At 35.8% G+C, this 23,268-nt stretch overlaps 1 protein-coding gene across 5 annotated transcripts in view; it reads right to left on the reverse strand.

Annotated features, from left to right (window-relative positions):
• The window catches only part of LOC139971096 (phosphofurin acidic cluster sorting protein 2-like), a 92,614-nt gene extending 72,251 nt beyond the window's left edge, over nucleotides 1–20,363 (reverse strand). For 2 of the 5 annotated variants that reach the window (XM_071977293.1, XM_071977290.1), the window contains exons 1-3: nucleotides 20,057–20,361; nucleotides 11,961–12,048; nucleotides 7,248–7,337 (exon numbers count right to left, since the gene is read on the reverse strand). In XM_071977293.1, coding sequence (XP_071833394.1) covers nucleotides 7,248–7,337; nucleotides 11,961–12,048; nucleotides 20,057–20,172 — 294 coding nt within the window. In that variant the 5' untranslated portion in view covers nucleotides 20,173–20,361. Of the gene's footprint in view, nucleotides 1–7,247; nucleotides 7,338–11,960; nucleotides 12,049–20,056 lie in introns of all 5 variants that reach the window. The other 3 variants (XM_071977294.1, XM_071977291.1, XM_071977292.1) reach the window with 2 other exon arrangements.
• Nucleotides 20,364–23,268: the final 2,905 nt, after the last annotated feature.

Below are 23,268 nucleotides of genomic sequence, written 5' to 3' on the forward strand. Positions count from 1 at the left end.
ATACTTACTTACATACAGTAATAGTTACCAGTAAGAAACCATGGTACACTGCATTCCAGAATGGGATCAGTTTCCTGCTGGTTTGTTTATGATATTATAACTTAATATACAAAAGTTATACTTCTATCAAGCCAAGTATATAACCCGTAACCTCTGGGTTTACAAGTCCTCTGCACTACCTACTGAGCTATCCAACCCTTAGTTGCCGGTGTTCTCAGCATAGCCATTTACATATGGGAGAGTCGGGGAGTAATTTACCCAGTCTCACATCGCAAAAAGGCTATACTGTATATGCAAAATTGTCAAATTGCTATAGCCCAAACATATATAGCGAGTATTTATCCAGGAACCATAATATTTAATATAAGAGACGATATTCAGAGGCTTCAAAACTGCTCCACAAAGATTGGGTCATTAAATGATTCAGTATTATACAGTATGTGCATTACTCCTCCCTACCCCCACCCCACCCCCCCCCAAAAAATAGTTGGGCAAATAGCAAATATTTTAATGAGGCTGGATATCCAATATTTTCTCTAAAGATGTTTACTGGTGATCAGTATTATTCCAATATATGTTATTAAGTCCAATTCACAGATCAACAGGCAATTGGTTAATATTGCCCTCAAAACATTTTTCTTACAACAACAAATACTGTGAGCTGCTTGATCTACTGGACTGCGCATCACATACTACGCTCTGTCAGCAAGTTGTCATTTGTTGATATAAATTCAAACTTCAAATTTTTTTTTATTGAAATACTGTAGTCCTAAATGTACATCTCAAAATAGGTACGTTCGGAGTTTGATCCCCAGCCGGGTCATAGTAAGGTGGGTTTTTCATCAAATGGTAATTTATGGTTTTCCCAATCTTCGGTGTTGAACTGGAAGCCACCCGACATGTAAGTTGTAATCCATAAGCCCCTACGGGCCTCCCCAACATTCGTGGTCACTTAAGCGTCGTAAAAATAACTGCCTGATTGTTATTATAATTACTACATCACAAACGTTTCATGAAGCCAAACAAGTTTTTCTCCTTACTATACAATACTGTAATATTTAAGAGTGATGATGTGCTGCAATTATCCACTTGCAGTTTTTCAAACTAAGCGCATGGACTCAGTACTGCAGGTATTAGTACGGCCGTTACAGTTTCGTTTCGTTTTGCCGTATGTACATTGACATGAGATGAAAGAAACTTTGTTTAGTGTATGTACTTTTTGGGGAAGTTTCATCCTGTTGTTCTCATAAACAATACATACATGTATGATATTAACCTGAATAGTCAAGTGTTGCTTCAAAACAATGAATGTAAAGTCAAACCTTTGCATAACTTACTCTTTCAATATACATGTGATATTAAAGAGTTAGTTCAGGCCATAAAATTATGTATTAGATGAGAATAAAATAAATTATTTACTCCATCATTCACCTACAGTACAGTTGGTGCATGACAGTTTTGTATTATTCTGATTTAGTTACAAATTTGGCTTGGTGAAACTGAGGACTTAATTTCACTCCCCCCCCCTCTCCCCCACCCCTCCAGAAAAAAAAAAGATTTGCTTTAAAGTTGTTAACTCTCTCTACAATTAACCAAGATTTAAATAAATGTCTTAACTTCCTCATAAGACTTCCTATAATTAATGCCACATTTTGTAAGAAATATTTTTTTTTTTAAAAAAAGAAAGAAAACTGACAGAAAAGAACAATCCTTCATTTAATTATGTTATAAATACTCAGCAGAGTTTTGTCATCTTTTGAACAACTATACTGCTAATGACACCATTCAGTAAACAAAATATTTGTCTCATTAAAAACTAAGTTTATGTACTGTACTATAACCTACAGAGCAGGGCAATGAGAGTACTGTACCTCTTGAAAATGTATTATGTATATATATACCTGTTCAATATTGTAGGCACGCTCCACACATACACATGTGCAAAGAATATTAATATCATAATGGGTGAAAACAAAGTGCTGAATTTGACAACAACAAAAAAACTGTTAATCATCCCACTTTTCCTTCAGTCCAAAGTCCTGCCAAAACCTCACTCTTTAGTTTTCATTTCCACAATGTTGTTGTGCAACATAAATGTCAGAACTAAAAACTAGGACTTCTTTTACTGTGATAATTCCTAGAAACACTTATCAACAGTATTTTTTAAAAACGTTTCATTGCTGCTGGGGTAATAATTTTCAAACAAACAAGTTTTTACGTAAATAATGCAAACATTGAAAAACGTTACAAAACGTAGGCGTTAAAATGGAATAAAGTCAGATCCTATATTATATGGGTTTCCTGATGAATGGCATCATATTTGTAAGTTCCAATTCGACCAAAACAATTTCTACGAAACTGCACCCATGTGATGATATACTGTTCAAGTTGAAATCAAAAATTGGCTGTTTTTCTGTTTGCTGCAGCCAGTTGAAGACAAAAGAGAAAAGAACAGAATAAGAAGGAGGTAACAATACATAACAAAACCTAGCAACTGGCCACTAATACAGAGATGTTACTTAATGCCACCTTCCTACGATAAAACAAAATTTTATAATTTATTCTTTGTAAGACAGTATTGTATTTGATATTGTTCCAATTAAACTTTCCATATGAATTATTCAGATGTGGGTTTAAGTAAATAGATGGTTAAAGACCAAGGCAATTATAAAATGTCATATATACTCAGGTACTAACACAACACATCTGGCATAATGTGTATCGATATAAACAAGCAACTACCACATCTCCATCTATCTGTCTCCTCTTATTTGTTGGCTTGCTTTATTCCTTTTTATGACATTTCTAAATGTCAGCATTATATATTCTGCCCCCTCTGCATAATTTATTATTTAAATTAATTCATGTACCATAATTCTCCGAAGCAGTTACACGTTTTACACAGTTGTCGTTACACAAATGTAAATTAACGCCCCCGAAAGTGCATCTTCAACTTTTTTGTTGTTGTTGCAACCCTGCCAATAGAAGCTTGTCCAGGGTATAGGAGACAACAAATTTCAACCAAAACACCTGCCTTCCATGAAGTAGGGCTAATTAAGTCGACTACTCTGTGTAAGTTATTCTTCAGATATCAAGTAATTTTCGGTGCCCTTGGCTATTTTAGATTTTATTCTATCTCGTTCTTTGTGTTTTATTACCATGAACACCTAACGACAACTACTGTATTGACTTCTACCTGTGATGGAGACTGTGCAACATTACATTTGATTTTCTCCCTTTTGTTGCAACTTTGTTTTCGTAGTGCTCAAAAATTAGACAGTTTTTCTGATTCAAAATTTGCAAGGATTTTACTTCTGTTTTCACATAAAACAAACATATGTGATGAAACCAGACTAATTTTAGTAACAAACCATGACCATTCAAACTTGAAACATAATTCCACTACAAAGTAAAAATATGTTTATATGTACTTGAATATATTAATATAAATTTAATTCATATAAAATGTTTCTTCTTCTTATCATTCATTTCCAAGTTAACTTTGAAGAAACAGTAAATAAATAAAAGAAAAAAATTATAAAAAATAATATATAAAAATATTTTAAAAAATACAATAAATTTTTTTCTTAAACAAGAGAGTTTATAAAACTAATATCCTTCACATATTTATAACAACACAAATATAGATCATGGCATTTGGAAAATTTCTGATAGCTTTTTCGGTCTTCAAACAGAGCAAGGATCCTACTATATGTTTATATAATTGCGTTTCCAAAGAGTAATCCACACGACAAAGTATACAGCTGCACAGAGAATGAACTAAACACACGCAGGCAAATAATTTCCTAATTGACTTTGCTCATTTGTCAAATTTGCTTCCCAGTATTAGCCAAGGAGGAAGCCCGGCCAGGTGAATCAAGGTTGATCGTGTTCTACAGAATAATTTCCTCAAATGCTAAAAAATAATTGCTGCTGTCATGTTGGAAAAAAATTGGGAGTTGCGAAAGCCAAAGTATGATTTATGGTTCGCCTGAAAAATACTTACTGAGGGAAAATGAAAGTTTTATACTGAATCTTTTAGACTTGCCTGAAGTATATTTCTGTTCGATCAATGCTGTATTGCAAATGTCTCAAAACCGAGGTGTGATGCCAGGTTAAAACATTCGATGCACTTTTTCCCCTTCTGAGAGTGGCTTTCCAATGTCAAAGTGCCATGTTTACCGGTTATGTAGCGATTTCTTATAATGTAGTTAATGGTAGGTATAAGAATAGCGTCAAGAATATTAAAATCCACAAATAATTAATCCTGGCAATCTTAACACCATCACTTTACCATGTAAATAGAGTATTAACCTGGTCAATGTTACCGTATGCACTGCGCAACCCGTCCCACACTCATTCCCCACCCCTCCCCACCCTCCCCCACCCCTCCCCCACCCACCCTCAACGAGTGGCCGCTTTTGATCTACCCCATTGTCATTCTACCATCCGACTGACATTTGTGTTAGGAGTTAGAATCTATGTCACCTCAAAAATAATATTTGCTTTGAACACCCACATTCTGTGCGAGCATTCAGCCTAACAGTTGTTTTGTGCTTTTCAATTGACAAATACATAACATAACATTTGGTACAGTACTTCGTGAGAGAAGGAGAGCGTTGAGCTGAAATGCATACATTTGTACTCATTTAAAACCATTCTGCTCCATTACAGTATAGATTTACGGCAAGTTAATGCCAACAGATGGAGGAATCTGTCGTTCATAATGGGAGAAAATTGCGATAAATTCAGTATTTAATGTCAATTAAAATTTCATTTATATCGCCCTACGTCTCTGTTGCACAACGGATGAAATGATTGGACAATATTTAAGAGGAATCATTCCCATGTATAGAGAGAATTGTCGGATTACATTATAAGTTATTCATGCATTGCCTCCGCTTCACGGAGAACGAATAAACCTTGAAAGTAGAAACGCAATCATGTTATAGCTGAATATACAGAGGACTTAAGAAAAAATATATCATCCTAATGAGAAAACAGCCAAAATAGTACAAAATATTAATGTTATAGCCATAGTCCTACGGTAGTTGATATACTACAAAATCTGTTTAGAGGCCGATTATATATTCAAATCCATTCCTTAATTTAATTAAATTACAAAAAATTGCTTTAATATGCCACATTGATTTTCTATTTCACGCTGGTATTTACGTCAATGCAATGCTTCTCGAACCACACTTGACTGACTCTGTTTTATCTTCCGAGCTCTGTTCATTCCACGAAACTAATTGGTTGAGGTCAAAACGTTATTTTAAGCAACCATCTCCACAGTGGCCTTAACAGACGCTTGAAGTTTACAAACCTTTGCTTAATTTTTCTCATCACCAAGGAACGGTTAACAAAAAAATATTACTTCAAACATGTCACCCTGGGAGGAATTTACTGTGAAAGATGGAGTCTGTGCATAAAAGGTTCATCACTTATTAAATGAGGAAGGTGTCAAACGAAATCCTGATAACTTGATTGTGACACAAGCCAACATGTTAACTTACAAACTCAATTACCCCAGACTGCTGGTTACCACTTACTTCCAGGCTTCATCTACTGTAGATAAACTATTGTAAACTTGTACAAGTTGATGCCTTGACTAGGTGACGACGACACTTTTCCTGTTACTTGTGTTGCTAAGTGAAAAAGCAGCAGTTTTGCGAACAGAGGGAAGAAGAACATAATTATGCCAGATATCGATCAGCTTTTCCTAGCGATAGCTTGAAAGTCTGAACGTGTATAAATAGTCAACTTGTTATGGACTTAAGATCCCTAACGCTCCAGAATCTTGGGAGTAAAAGCCTTCTGCAACAACACACTGAATTAATACTGAGTGGTGAATTCATTATTCATGTAGCTATATGAGGCTGCTGCAGAAGCTTGTGTGCAATGACACCAAGAGAGACCTTTTATTCAGTCAGTGCATTTTACGCGTGACGATTGAGGAAGCAGTTTTTATAAGGCGGTGAGGAAGAGAAAGGAAGGAGAAAGGATGTTGTGCCATAAGGAGTAGCCCTAGGCATCTCCGGTAACACAAAATAAAACAAGTACAATACATTAACAAAAAAAAGGTGGAAAGATGATTTAGTAAGTTGAAGGAAGGAACAGTTCAGAGAACAGCTCAGTAATTTAACATGATAACACCTTTCCAAAAAACAAATCCAACTTTTACTTTATCATTTAAGGATCATTTAGAAGGGAGGGAGGTTCTGTAGGGACAAAGAAGGGGTATTAAAGGAGAGGAGGAAAGTAGAGGTGATGTCACTAGTATGTCAACACAACTTTTTGAAATTTTTCTATATGTTTATTGGGGCAAAGTTAAAACAATTGTTAGTTCACAACCGTTACAAGCTTTTGGAAGTCTGTGGAGTGAAAGGACTTGGAATTGCCTTCACAAGCGGGAAGCCAAGTGAGTTTGCTACTGTCATACTCTCAATGGTGACGATAAATAAGAATGCTCAACCATTATAAGGAACAGAGAGAGAATTAAGAGAAAAAATTTCTGAAAAAAATACTGCAAGGACAAACCTACCTGCAGATCTTGATGCACAAGAAGATATTCATGATTTGTGGGTTAATGGAGAAGTTAGGAACAGAAAAACTGATTCATGACAACAAAATGGGAAGATTTGATTACAATTTGACCAAAGTTTAGACATTAGAGACAGGTTTGGACATTCAGGGTAATTTCTACAGTCTTTCACTAATATTCTATAAAGTCCTCAAAAATTGGTCAGCCATGTCAACATTTTACACTCAAGATCTACTGTTACTATCTTTTGCAGGGCATTTGATCTCACTGACAAACATGTATTGCTTCATTTAACACACCCAAAAATCTGGGAAGGATCTCCCGAAAATTAATAAAGGTATGCGTCTAGCAATTTTAACATCTTAAAACAGAGGGGCAATGTACTAACGACCTTTAAAATGTGGAACCCCATCGTCAGACATTGAAAGGATGGGAGACAAGTACGCAAACCAGACTGTGCTGCAATCGACATAATAATTTCCCGATTTACATAGCGAGCTTCCCTTCAAGAGAGACCTCCATCACACAAATCAGTTCTTGTCAAATGTACAAAAAATGCAAAAAATTACCATCGTAGAGTACCACACTTAAGATTCCCCTTGACTTGACAATACATGGAGACTTTTGTCAAAGTTAAAAAAGAAAAATCAAAAGTCTTGCAAACATTTATGTAAAATGTTTGATCAAGTTTTAAGAATTTTACCTGCAAGGCAAATGAGAGATCCAGCCCTGTTTCCAGAAGCTTTCCAGGGGGCAAGATGATTTCATTTGAACGTAACGTTCGCTTAGTACTCTGTAAAGAAACACAGCAAAAAACTTGTGTACAAATCTGCATAGAATTACAATCGTTACTAAATTATTATTGTTATTATTAATATTTATTAATTTTAAATTGTTTATTGTCAGTTCTGAGACTAGACTACTAGACTAACTTACTAGACTAACTAATGTACTTAAATACAAATTACACTACAACTTTGAAGCCATAAATATAAATAAACATCAAGTCTATCTTCCTCCAGACCAGTACAATGAGGACATATTCGATGTCACAAAAAATAGTGACTACCCCTTTGAGTCTTGCACCTTCTTTCAAAAGATTTCACTTTGAAAAACCTAGAGGTAACTTGTTTGTAAAACAGAAAACAGCTACAATCAAAACAAGCTATGCAGTACTAGGCTAATTACTGTAGCTGAGAATACTTCCAGAACTTTCAAGAAATTTTCACAGAAATAAAAGTTTCTTATCTTAATTAGAAATCTTTGAGGGTATGTTCCCATATTTATACACTATCCAGTTTACATATTGTAAGGCTTGTCTTTATATTCACTTCTTGAGTATAATGCAGAATGCACTTGTACTTTAGAAATATTTCATACAGCTGAGAGATTGTGCAATAGCAGTGCAGTGATGCAAGAGGCAATATGCAAGATTGTTATCCAAAACTATAATAGGACTGACTAATTCTGAAATCAACAGGCTTTGTGAAAGTCCTGTATTATTATGGAAATTACTGAACTGTCTTATTTGAACTCATTTACAGGAAATTTACCTAATATACCCTTACATTTACTATAATGTGTGAAGTAGGTTGAACACACACATGACTGACAAAATCATGCTTATATTAGTGTTCAACCGATTATGCATAACAGAAAATACCGATTACCGATTATTTCTTTCATAATCGTACCAATTCCGATTCCGATTATTTGAAAATGAGAAAATATCCCATATATACGAAATCGGCAATAAAGTTTGACAGAAACAATTATTGTTGTGATTTTCCCCTGTTTCCTTTTGCTTCGTTGTTATACAAGGCTCTAAGGCAGGGTTGTCCAACCTTTTGCAGAGGAGGGCCACATGGAATGATTATGATGAAGGAGGGGGCCGCATGAACCCTACGCTCGATTTTTCGATTTTTTTTTTTTTTTGCCCAAGGCAACAAAACGTGAGTACTGCGCGCGGAGCACACTGATTTACTTTCCTTCCTGATAAAACAGATGAATAAAGTCCAGCCGCCCATCCTCCCCCCCCCCTCTGCTGAGAGAGTGTCACACAAACTGACCTGTATGCAGTTTTTTGGGCCCAGAAGGTTCGAATGATTGTTTATATAGCTTCAAATTGTTATCAATAAATCTGCTCACTAAAATTTCGCACCGTAGAGCATCTCTGGCGGGCCGGACCCAACCCTGCGGCGGGCCAGACTGTGGCCCGCGGGCCGTAGGTTGGACAACCCTGCTCTAAGGTATCATTTTGTATGTACCAAATTACCTCTGGAGTTTCTCGGAAAGAAAAAAAAAAGTTTTTTTTTTTTTTAAATTTCCAAAATACGGAAATATGACATCCTACCTAGTCAGCACTGTGCTAAGCGAATGGCCTAACCACCTCGACGTGAATGTCACATGTTAATGGCTTGAAATGGGCTAAGAATAGTTACTCAAAATATCCATCTCAAAAAGTATCTCAGACAAACCATCCATCTTCAATCTTTACCAAAGTGTAAATTTTAATGACACATTGCCTTCATTATTTTGTACTTATTTTCAGTATTATACCGTTTATGAACAAATAGAAATGTAACGAACTTGAAGTTAAACATACCTATTCGTTACCTATTGAACTCCATTCAGGTTCAATTAGAAAATGTAAGCTTAGGCCAATCAAACTGAAAAGCAAATTGTACCATTGTAACTTGTTTTAAATTACTCTAAAATGTAATATCAGATTGATGTAAAGAAATAATAACACCTAGAAACTACTCCAATATAAAATATAACATTCCCTCTATAAGACATATCACTTACAGTACCTTCCAAACAAATGCCGATTTCCAGCAAATTGAAAGTTGTAATGTAAGCTACGCATTTTTTTTTTTTTTTTTTGCAAACCGATGGTTAGGCTACATTTCCCATTGACTTAGTGTGGTTGTTAGGCTAACATGTGGTCGAAGATTGCAGTTTCCGTGGATATTTTTATTTTTTATTTGCGACACAACTAGAGCGAATAAACAGATAGCAAGGTTAGATTTCCATGCAGTTGACTTAGTGTGAAGTAAGGCTACCATATGGTCGGAGATTTGTGAGGATTTTAGGTTATTTTCGCTGGTACTGAAATTGCTTCGTGCAGGCCGTAATTTGCCACGGGAAATTCCCGGTGATTGTGTGCGACCCTCCCGCACTGCTTCAAATTTGATGCGGGATGTGAAAACTGTTTGCGCGATTCGCGCTGCAACTGCAATTCCTAGCTAAAGCAAACGCATGCCACAATTAATTTTACACAGACACCTGATATAACGAGGGTGATTTTCTTATATTTCTTTTTCGCACTCGTAATTGTGCTTTAGGAGGGCTTTTTAGCACTTGCGAGGGCGAATCACCCATCGCCCCGCTTGTTTCCGACCCTGTCAAGCACATTGGTTAATTCGCGAAATTGGTATTGCTGCTTTGCTTACTGTGCCAAGAAATTTGAAGTCACTAACCACGAGGGAAGCAAAATCGGCGACCCTGGCAGCGTAAATTGATGAAAGTATACACTGTGAAAGACGTATCGAGGGTGTCTTATTTTAATATTTCGTAGTAAAAGAACAAACCTAATTCATCAGTTGATATTTTCAACTTCCATATGTTTTTGAATAATGATATTTTCACCTTCCATATGTTTTTGAATAATCGGTATGACATAACTGGTATTCCACGTAATTTTTACCAATTCAGATTATGTTCCGATTATGCAATATTCGTACCGATTCCGATTCCGATTAGGTTAATCGTTTGAACACTAGTTTAATATATGCTTAACAGGTCTGCATTTTTTTACACATATTGTTGTTTACACAATAATCTGTAGCTTGCGCATAGTTTTAAAAAAAAAATACCCTGATAAAATATGTATACATTTCCCTTAATATCTAAAAATAATTTGGGGATTTGCAAATTTAGTAAATTTGTATTTGTGTATAGAACATACATTTAAACTTTTGTGCTGCTTAAGGTATAATATTTAAGCCATATACCAGAAATGTCAAACGAATGACTTGAACATAAAAGCAGTTTTGTCCTACGAAACTGAACAAAATATGCAACAGACTGGGAGTAGAACACCACACTGTAATACAAGGACTTGACAAAGGTTGTACTGTGCTAAAAAAATTCCCATATATCCTTGGATATAGTAGTGAAATATTTGCAATTTACATTAAGGGTACAATTTTATTGATTAGAAAGCAAATCTTGGATTTTCATTTAAATATTGGCAACATAAATGAACAATTGCTGGATTTTGTTACATTCTAGCCTGATGTCAATATATAAACGTGTGTGTTTACTGTACAGTAAAGTACTGCACCATGCACAATATGACTGTAACATCTCTGAAGATTGGTATATATATTTACCACCAAGATCATCTCAATGGGCATATTATGGGTCCGTTTGAAATCCCATTCAGAAAACCACATCAGATGCAGCCCATCATTCAATATCCAATTTATAAATGCATACAACAGTACTAAGAGTAAATGTAAACAAGTGTAGGTCATAATTCTCTCAACCGGTCACCTTTTGACACTCATCAACAACTATAAACAAGGATTGAAAGCAAAGTTAATTTTTCGGGAGACAGCAAGATGTTTGCACTTCTTCACTCTGTCATTTTCGCAGTCGGTTAATATTTAAATGATGCACACGGCAGTAAAGTGTCGGGACTGACATGCTGCTAATGAGGGACTTTGACAGCTCTATACAATATATATGTACTTTTTTTTTGTTCTTTCTTATTTCCATCCTTCCTCTAATACAAATGATGTGTAAAGCAAAAGTTCAAGAGCTTCATGTCATGTAGTAACACTCGAAGCTTTACAGCAGCAGATTTTGATTTTACAGTTTTTTCAATGCTTGTTTGAAGATAAAATCCGCCCACAGCAATGTGCTGTCCGTTGGGATGACTAGTCGAGTTGTACATTCATATTTAATGAGGTTCAAAAAGGTGAAAATAGTAGCAAATTTCTCAAAACAGTTTTTAGATGACGAAACCGTTTAAGAGTCGTTTTGCTCTAATTTAATTAATGAGTCCTAATAAGTACTGTTTATCTAAGTAGTATTAAAAAATTCCTTAATTTGATCATTTAAAATCTCAGTTCCAATAATAAAAATAGTGGAATTGATTAAACTCTCTAAAAGCAGATTGGGACTAAATGAAATGCAAAAAGCTGCACTAAGTTATTATATAGTGACTATATACTGTACGTTTGTTGAGTAGTTGAGCAAAAACCAATTTAAAACTAAAAGCATTAGAAGCATTAGGCCTAGTGTCTAAGCGTTAGGCATAGTGTCGTCACTTTACACACACACAATTATGATACTTGACTGTACGTAGTACTACTATACATGTTAATATCTACTGTACTGTACTTACCTGCATTCTGACTGCAATGATGATGGCTGTCACATCACTTTCAAGTGACTTGAGCATTTCAAGCCGTGTCAGTCTTAAGCTGCACAACCTTTAAAGAGGGAGAAAAAAGTGAAGAAATAATAAGCAAAATAGGTCACAAAATAAAGTACATGTAGGGGTAAATTTAATTCTGACGTGAAAGAGCAGCTCAAAATTGTAGAAATGTATACAGTGACTGGGAAAAATATTTGAAATGCATCCCTGAACACAAGCCCATAAAGTGAGGTTAGAGGTCAACATATACTATACTTTATGCATTAGGAATGTGGGCATGTGTTCAAGGTCATTAGAGGGTAGATGAAGGGTGTTAGTATTGCCCCCCCTCCTCAAATATACTGAGAAATGGTTCTTCATGTTTAAACTGCAAAAGCAACACACTATTTATCTGTTTGAATCTCAATGCATGGCAACATCATATTTGAAAAGTCTGAATCTCCAGAGGAATATACTGTACTTTAGAAAGTACTTTAGAAATTTGTTAGCAATTTTTAACACACTTTCCAAGTTGGGCATAAAAACAACCAAACATCATTTTTTATCCCAATTTTCAGCCGCATTTCCCTTACATCAGACATGTGGCTGTACATGATGACATTGGTGGTAATTATGTCTATGGTCAATATCACTGTTGTCATGAAAAGCAAAGATTGCTCAGTATGGTACACATTGTCTTTTACCAAAAGATTCAAGATCAATTTTAGGTACGTGTAAGAAACATCACCAACAAAGATAGAGCCTGCCTGGACACTAAAACCAAACAACTGATCTACTATACTCTCAACCCCAGTCCCCCCCCCCTCACAAACCGAACGGTAAACCGATTGATCAAGACCGTGCAATGTCAACTGAGGTATCACAAGTATGGTGTCAGAGGTTGGTGAGCGATCTACTGCGTACTATGTATCTGCGCTGAACACAAGAGATGCAGTACTGTACTTAAGTAATGAGAAGTCAACCAATATATGAGATGCAGTACTGTACTTAAGTAATGAGAAGTCAACCAATATATGAAGAACCTGAACACAAAAACCAAACAACTTGATCCACCACTCTCAACCCCAATCCCCTTACATCAAGAGTTCAAGACTGTCAAGTACTGTATCAGATCATGACAATGTTACCTCAACTTTGTAACACAAGTCTATGGTACTTTTTTTGTATGGAAAGTCACCCAGGAGAGAACCTGGCCATGAAAAACCCAAACAACCAGAACTGAACAACTGATCTGCTCTCAAGGCCCAACCCCCTTACATCCAGACTGTAAAGTGCTGACATATTCATATTGTGACAATGTTACGACCTCAACTGTATATTATAATTTCTGTTGTGGTAGTAAAGTACATCATCCCAGTGGTATCGGGTAGTTTAAGTGAGGGCTGTTTAGAGCCCTGGCATCACAAAAAGCAACATTCAAAGTCTGGTCAGTTTGTTAAATGCTTGAGTGCCCTGACAGGTTTACTTTAAGGGCATATACACAGCAAGTGTGACCACCTTTTAGGTGAGAGCAGAAAGGACTCTTTCTCTCTGACAAGAGATATCAATTCAGTCTACATCCAGTTTGTCTTCAGGGATGCTGACAAAACAGAACAACAAAAAAAGATTTCTTTGGGTAGAAATTCTTGAGATGATTTACATAGCGATGCAGCTATTGTACAGTGTTATCATTCCAACAGATTCTAATACATTATGCATTCCTTTAGGTTTGGATGCACACTAACAGAAACATCTACTGTAAAACAGATGCATATACTGTAACTCTTTAGTCTTTCATATCTGTAACAGTAAAGAAAAACAACTTGTTCCGTTGGGAAGATATAAAAAAGCTTATAATTAGAAGCCTTTTCCTCCTATAAGTGTGATTTCATGAGATTTCCCTAGAGAATGAATTCAGTCAGTTTTCACTATAACTACAGCTTTGTATTATGATTCTTGTGTGAAAGTAAATTAAATGTTTACTGAAATCAAGATTCAATAAGTACTACATACTTTGTAATCAGAAATTCTCCGAACAGAAAACAGTAGATGTACATTGTAAACACCACTAAACAAATAAATATAAATAAATAGTGTAAAGTACCATGAGTGGCTCTATGATGTCCTCTCTATCTCTACGGGTATTGTCCACTACGAAATTCGAGTTTCATCCTGGGTTGCCAATTTCTAGTAATTTCACCAAACTGACCAAATTTTACTCAACATGGAATTGTAAATGGTCCAACTGATGCATATAGACAGGTTTAAAGTGGAGTGAAGTAAAAAAAAAAAAAAAAAAAAAAAAAAAAAAACGAAAAAAAAAAACATCCTATACATTCCTTTACCAAGTGACTAATCATGAATTTAACGATTCCAAGCAATTCACAACTTGGCTTCCTCCTTTGCTCAGACTCTACTGTACATGTTGATGTATAATCAGTAAAGTAAACTGGTTTGTAGCCTACTGTTGAGGTTAATAGAATTGACATAAATAAGGAACTCAACTGTACACACATACTCATCTGTGTGTAAGAAGGAAAGTGTTCAGTTAGGCACTGTTATCAAGATTGGTGTTTAGTATTTAATGATGTCCATGACACCAGTACTGGTATTTCCTTTTCCCCTGGGGTATTTTTTTTTGGTGGTGGTGGGGAGGGGGGGTGGGTGGAGGGGAGACTCCTCTTTTATTACTGAAAATTTTAAGAGTGATACTGTTTTCAGATGGAACAGAGTTAAATGTGTCAGAACATGGACGTAGTAGTCTTAATTCTTTGTTTTAGGAATCAGATTTTTATGAATTTATGATGTATTTATGATTGTTTTATTGTCTGTTTTACTGAGATGGAGTGAATTCCTTTTATGGTCAATAATGATTCTTATATCTTATCTCATATCTTATAAATGCAAACGTACAGGAATACTAATCCCACTCTAGATCAATTAATTTTCCAACCAATAAATTAATTAATTACCTTTCTAAATGACTTAATACACAGTACACAGTGGGTGGGGTGTCTTCGGTACAGTGTGTTCCAGACTCAAGAAAACTAATTTGGAGAGAGCAAAGATATTTGTGCTCAGGGTATTTATGGAAAATCTTGTCATTGGTCTGATTGACTCTCTAACCAACACATATCTAAACACTTGTCATTTCACTTGAGCTCTGAAAGCATTGTCAGCACTGAAATAATAACAACCAGTGAAAATCCAAACCTCAATGCTGACATCCAGCATACTTCAAGGTCTCCATCTGACAAGAATAGTTAATCGTTTAACATTCTTTTCCTTACAGTTTGTAATCCCAGTGACATGCCTAGAGACTGCAGCAGTGCAGACGATGGTAGGCCTACTGTATATAGGTACTGTTTGACACTGTCACTGTAGCAGTTATTATTATGGGGATGTCTTACTTTGAGCTCCACCAACATCTTGTTTATATTAATTGGATCCTACACAGGGAGATTCTAATGAAATTCAACAGTTTTCAACCTAAGGGATCAACTACTGTCTCAAGACTAATTTAAAGAGGCTGTATGTTAATATGAACTTTTTAAGACATATAGAAGTATGTACCACGTCTCTTTGAATAATGTTTTGAGCCAACAGATATATATCGTATTAACCATCATGTCTTATAAGTACTGTAGTCTGTGTTCACATACAGTGCACTATCCAGGAATAAATTAACTTTGAAATTTTTAAAGCAAAGTTCAATTAGTGTAGCTACCGATACGCAATAGTTTAGACTCAGAAACACAACAAACCCAAACTGATCATTATATGCATGAGTAAGGATTGCCTTTAAAAGTTAGGGGTTCTGTTTTTTTTTTTTAGTCTGTAAAACTTGTTTGTCAGAATACATTCCAAAAATAGTTCTTTGTGATTGCAGAGTAGTGTCTAACACACATCAAACAGGAATAAATATGTCACTTACAGTAACCGCTCAAAGAACAAAACAATTTAGATTATTTTTACAGCCTGGAAAACCCTTTGCAAGTTTATATATAGTATAACTAGTAATTAAAAAATGGACAGAGGAAGGTACAGAGTTAGGGCATTTTGTTGTACGTTATGTTGTAACAGTGCTGCTAGATTTCTGAGCATTTGATAGCTTCAGGTCTACAAGGTAAAAGAAAATGATTACTCCTGAGAGAAACAAAATGTAAGATTTGGGGGTCCACAAATCTTTCTTTTAAAGCAAATTTGGTTCCACTGGAATAGCTTTGCGGATTAAAGGGTGTGAAGACTCGCGCAAATAAAAACGTCTAATGCCGGTTATCTGACCTAGTTTCGGATGAGGTGTAACAGTAACAGTGTTAGAAACCACCATCGATCCCAGAAAATACGCACACAGCTTGCTACTGTACCTTCGTTAATTAGACACTAGTGTACAGTCAGTAAATACAGCTCTGCGGTCAATACCCACAAAACAGTGTACAAACGATTCAGCGATGGACATCTCAGGTCCAGCTAAAGATAACAAGGTATCACGTTTCATTACTGTCTGAATTTTGTAGCGACAAGAAGCAACGGAAAGTTAACTATTTCAGAGCGCGGCACACGGTTTGGGGCGAGTCTTTAATGCCTTTAAATCATCATGGACCAATAGCATACTGGTATGGAAGGACCAAACCAAAATGCATAAATTTAGGAATCAAACATAAAACAATCACAGAAACTAGACAATCATTATCTACCAATTTTACCACAAAGAAAGAGAAACCATTTCTGAAAGGATTGTCTACACTTGTGTGTTTGTTGCAGTTAACCAGAAAAACATTAAGGTTACTTACAAATTTTCATGATTTGCAATACTGTATGTACTGTCAAGTTGCATTAAAATGAGATCGGTTTGTTTTCAACTTTTGTATCATTTAAACCTAGCCAAGTAATTTTGAAAATATATCCACGCTCAGTCTGAGTATGAGATCTGACCAAGCCACAGGACTGGATATATCCAAGGACTCCAGGCTAAATCTAACTACATGAGATGTGACCAAGCCTTAGGACTGAATATATCCGGGCTAAATCTAACTATGAGATGTGACCAAGCTAAAGGACTGGATACATCTAGGCTTAAAGTCTAACTATGAGATGTGACCAAGCCAGTTAGATATTCAAATAGGACTGGATATATATCCATGTAAAATTGTAAAGTCTTGCTAAGATATATGAAGTCTAGCTATGATATCTAACCAAGCCATTTTTTGTGGTTCTAACCAGTTGGCTATTCATAATTATGTGAGCTGAACATAACCTTATAGTCTAAACAAAGGAAACCTTGTGCCACAATTCCACAAACAGTATTGTACTGTTTTATGTGTTTTACTTTCTAAACTTTGAAGATAAACTATGCCAATTTCAACATTCCAGATGTCATTTTGGTGGACTCGGAGTAACAAATCATTTTGGCAGGTAGAATTACCTAAATTGTGCCAGTACTGGTTTAGAATGGTATGAACATTTTGTGTGAATTCAAAGCAAAATGCAGAGCTTCAAACATTCAGAAGAGATTAAAACACTAAAATTACTCATACCAGACACTGTAAGAGGCCTTCTTGTGTAATTGGTATAAATCAAGTTTCAACAATTTGTTATCCATCGTTAGACCTACCAATATTGATCAAAATATTGAATTACATTTGATCAAAGTAACATTCTCCCAGACTTTGAGCAATTAAACATTACAGTACCAAGTGAGAAACTATTCGATTCCTGCAAGAATCACTTAAATTCATATTATCTAAAGTAAAGCAGCAACTCCTGATACTGTATTTGAATTGAAACTTAAAGAAGTATACATTCGTTTGAACAAAAAATTAAAACAATATCAACTATTTACCAACCGCACCCACAGACAACTCCTTTAACTTTGGGAATTCAGTTGACAGATTAAATCACAGTATGAAAGGTGGGGGACAATCAAAGATTGGTACAATGCCCTTACAACACCCTGTGGTAGAAAATGTTTCAATTCCCCTGAAATTACACAAAAGTTCCGGGCTAAATTACTTAAGAGAGTTTTGAGATATGATCACGCCAGTTTAGTTTTGAACCAATTATACACACCTTAAAGAGTTTACAGTATCAACCTGAGTAATGCACTTACCGCCCATTGTAATCTGACAGTCCCATTTATGCTATGTGTATTAAAGAGTAATACAGTAATACTCGATATTCAAATTACCCTTAATCACATCTAGTAATCGCAAGTAATCGCAATTGGCTGTCTGTGAAAGGTCCAATTTATGCTTTACAGCCAGCGTAAAGGAAGATAGTGCTGACACTATAAAATACCATATTGTACAGTTATCTTTAGAGTGTTATACGTGCAGTTACCTATGTACAGTACAAAACTTTCATTTACCTCAACATTATCTTAATTTCTGTTTGGTTCCACCACTGTATACTAACAGGTGTTAAAAGTGCACGGTCATAGTACATAGTAATAATATCAAATTTCATACTTCAAGATTCATGTTTTTTTCTTACATCAATTGAGATGTCCCATTTAAAAAATGTCTTTTGTTTTGTCTTCATGTTATGTTAACTCTCAACTTGGGGAACTTCTCTTTAAAAACCTTAAATCACTTCAGCTATAGTTGTATCAGTATGACATGGACACTTTTTTCTTAGATGTTACCTTTGTTATGTAGACTGTTTTTCAAAATGTGTTCTTTTCTGTAATTATCAATACAGGGAGTGATGAATATTAGCCAAGCCTACAAAGGGTTTTCACTTTCCTAAATTGCAATGTATACATATACTGTATTTTATATATTGTACCATACCTATATATGTCAAGTATGTGGTAATAAAACAACCTAGGGATGTGACAAATATAAAGTATGTGCTTTGGTATTCCAAGTACTGAGTACATAAGAACACCCTGTAAAATTTGTAATTTAGGTTACAATCTGTATGGATGTAAATTTGAAATTTTACTAGCCACACAGTTCAGTAAATTGTTGCCAACAGGAAATTGATCCCAAAACACATGTTTTGGGACTATGTACAAACAATGATACTTACCTGTCTCACCTCTACTATTGTGTGATTCAAATGTACATGGGTTACAATAACAGGATGTAAACCTCACAAATGGTATCTTGAACAACTTAGAGGAATTTGGCTTTGACCCATTAGTGGTCGACATTTTTTAGAATAGGCAGATGAGAAAATGCAACATTAAGTAAAAGAGGACAGGTAATTAAGGGCCATATGTTATGTTGCATATGTAACACCAGGGAATGAAAAGGGTCAATGGTCCACATGAATCCTAGATGGATGGGCATAGGCTTCCTAAGCCTACTAGGATTATTTAGTACACAACAGCAAATGTGGTAGTAAACTAAATTAACAACAATTAAGGAATTTGCTAGGCCAAGTAGAAGACTTCAGTATGAGCTAATGTTTAGAGCAATAATTGTTTCACTCAATATACTGTATTATTTTCTACAGTATTACGAGTACAATTAGCCTAGTCTACATCTCAGAGCTCAGGAATATTAACAAGTTGGAATATCTTAACACAGTTAAACAGACATCGGAGGTGTAGATATATGTCAAAAGCCTTTAACATTGCCAAGAATTGCATTTTTGGTTTCCTTTTTTTTTGGATTCTGGTCAAAATTCAGGATCTGCCATCAGCATCTTAAGTTTTGTTTGCAAGGATATGTGTATTTTCCCCTGATTTGCTGACACCTTGACCATTTGCTTTGGTACTGTCAATGAATATTTGTAGAAACTTAGCCAACAGAAACATTAACAGTTACTAAGTTTGTCTAACCGCAGGTTATGCCTAGGCTATAGTACTATTATTGGGCTGTGAATCAACACTAACTAGTTAGCCTTACTGTTGAAAACTACGACAACGCAATGCACTCAATGCTTTCTCTTACTATTTGCAAGCCTTGTGCAATGTCCTTTACTCACCGCATTGACTAGCTAACACTTACCCTAATATCTGGTATTTACTAACGTCGGACATAGGCCTACAGTATAGCCTACATTTCGGTCTAACGTATACAGTAGCCTAGGCTTTAGGCCAATGCACATATATTACACTATAAATTCAGTCTTACCTCGGTATACAGTTGGGTGCGGACCTGTCCACTTCCCACGAAGCAAAAAGCTTCATCGACATTGGCTTGTTAAGTGGAGCCATCGCCAATGTCTTGTTCCCAGTTTTGTCCGTCATTTTAGACAACCTCAATGAATACTAAGCCATCTAAATGGACACTCGTTCCGAAAATTTACACTCATGTCTTCGTAATCCACCTCATCTCGTATTACAATTTACCACAATGATTGTTTATATGACGAAGCGCAAGCCTAGCCTGTGCTGTTGCTTGGCGGATATAATAAACCTGTACAGACTGCTGCAGATTTATTTACAATCACTCAGCTGTTATGTTTGCATATTCATAAACGTGAACGACCAACTTTACCGACCGACCGTAATATTGAAATCAGTTTCAACAATCGGAACAACAAGAAAGTAGGGCGGTGCTCCGAATGAATTAAGTTATTGATTTTTATCCGTTAACTGACCTGGGAGAATGACTGGAAAAAAATCGTTTTACATGACTGTGACAGAATTTACGGTACAAAGATGAAGAGAACTAGATTTCCTATTTCTTTGTTTTGCAATAATCGAGAGCATAACGATCACCGACGTTGTCAGGGACTGAGTGATGGGGAATGGGGTTGAGGGGAAGGGATGGATGAGTGCGTTCATAATGTGCCAAGGGGGGGGGGGGGAAACATATACAAATGACTATCAATGTTGCACCTGTCGATTAAATACTTTGCTAGCACTGTGTAATGTGAAGTGGCCCTACAATGACAATTATAGATGTCTGGGTAGACCATATCATCGATCCACACCAATCTTTGTGTCAGTTTTGACTTGAAGTGGTTTTCCACTGGTAGCAGACATGTTTCAACTCTGTCCTGTGTAAAGTTACTGCAAAGATGGGCCAGTGTCAGTACTGTACTCTCTTATGTCCTACGACTGAAATACCGTGCGTGGAGCCAGGAGGAGCCCTTGGAATCCCCTTTTTAACTTCACAAATACTCAAAAGTAGTTATATTAGTACAACCTAATCGCGCTTAATTTAAAGTCTAAAGATGCCTCCGAAGGCATCACTTGGTGTCTAATTTGTCAGGGAGAGGGTTCCACAACTCCTAATATGACGGCGTCCACAGTACTACACCTTTCTAAAATTCTTGATCCGCCTTTTGTATGAGAACAATCGACCAAACAGTTAGGCCATCCGACTCAATCTGTAGCGATAACCTATATGTTATTCATGTAATAGGCATTTTGCAATTTCACAGGGATGATGGAACTTCAGTAAATGTAGATTGGAACTAATACTTAAAATATAGCATTCAATATGAAATATGGAATTTTTTTTGTGATGAAAATTGAAATAAAATAAAAGCGAGTAGCCTATAGTAGGATTTATGATAACTCAAAGAAAAAGTTCACGATGGATATATGAACCTTTTGATTAAAATATTGAATAATCATAAATTGATATAAGATGTCTTCGTGCATGCTTATATCCATGTGTTACTTTTACCGTCTGGTTAGCTAGGTTTTAGCAATTAACAATATTCTTCCATAATACAAGAAATATTGTTTCACACAAAATTAATGTTTCCAGGTGTATTACTATCTGTCCACTATCGGTCAAGTGCAGGAACACAAAGATTAAGATTAGTTAGATCTTCAACGCCCGTTAAGGTTTTAGGCTACCTAATCAATAACAAAAGTATTCAATACACTTTAAAACCCGGCTATTTTGAAAAACCAGACAATTTAAGAGGTCGCTCTTTCAAAACTAGAAAGCGTGCAGTTTAGAACTTCCTAAGTTGTGGATTCTTTCTCCCTTACAAAATCGGGAAGGGCGGTGTGTGGGAGGGACAAGGAGGGAGAGAGGTAGTATGATATATTCCCGCTCTTCAGATTTCATCCATCTTATGTCATGATTGAGTTACATTAAATTCTGATGTATTTATCTTTCGTCATGTAATATATTAAAAGAAATACAAGCAAAACTAAGAAACTTTAAAGACGATTTCAGAAAGAAAGAAAAAACACTGGTGTGTAACAGACTAGCAAATGCAATATTTTCAGTGCAATGACATTTGTATACTTTTTGAGGAAATGGTTTACAAACCTAGCTTGCTCGTCTTTCAGGTACGACTGGAAAACAAAATTATACAAACCCCTGAGATAACTCTTCAAAACTTGCACAGAATGTGTCTCCAATATGGAATAGGTATGGTATTACATTCTTTATTATATACGTAGGGATCTGTATTTAAATTATTATCTGTTTTCAGACGAAACGAAGTCAATTGGAAATTCCTGAATCTGTATGCTCTAGCGACCTCGGAAAATGGCGAGTTTAGTGTGAAAGTCAATGGAGCAATTAATTCTGGTATACGACACCTTATCATTCAGATTCAATAAAGAACAATCTTCAAGTGAAAGGGATCACGGGTAATGAGTACGTTGCTGTGGTTTTCAATGTAAACTATATAACGATTAATAAGCGATTTATTCCATAATGATGCACGTGACCGGTCATACATCTAGAACCTTTTGACCGTAGGTTTCATGTTTCCTGGTATGAAATAACTAATCCTTTAAAGGTTGTTTACTCCATATATACGATGAAAACTACCATTATGAAACGTTTGCCCGAAAAATGAGGGCGGTATTGAAGAATTAAACATGCATAGAGTCTGGATGTATGAACTGATTAATTCAATTTGGCTTCGGTTTTGAGTACAACGTTTCTGTATCCTGCCGTGATGGTCGAATCTAACCGTAATAGTAGGTACCGACTTTGCGATCCCCGTTATAATTATTATTGATTCTGCAATCCGCGGTCCTTTGCTATCCGCGGTCCTCCGCACAATTTTGCGATGTCGGTAAGGTTGACTCCATAGTTTCCCTTTCGGGAAACCAAAAAAGAAAGAAAACCAACAGGAGACCAACATGTTTTTCGATATTTTATGAAATAGGATCTATTTTTTTGTGGCTTGGATGTCAGCGGTCGCCAATGAAAGAATATGTGGTGCTTGAAATTGGTCGATTGAGGAAAATGTAAACCACCTTAGGCTTTCCATGAGCAGCGTACGAAAATTGTTTACTGGGTGGGTAAAGAGGAATGTTTACAAGCGGTGAAAATTTCAGGATCTCAAAGCAAAAGATGTGCATGTTCATGATACGGAAAATTCTACATGGATTTAGATATCATACTACTCAAACGATTTA

Source organism: Apostichopus japonicus, chromosome 8, assembly GCF_037975245.1.
Source record: "Apostichopus japonicus isolate 1M-3 chromosome 8, ASM3797524v1, whole genome shotgun sequence".
NCBI classification, from domain to species: domain Eukaryota; kingdom Metazoa; phylum Echinodermata; class Holothuroidea; order Aspidochirotida; family Stichopodidae; genus Apostichopus; species Apostichopus japonicus.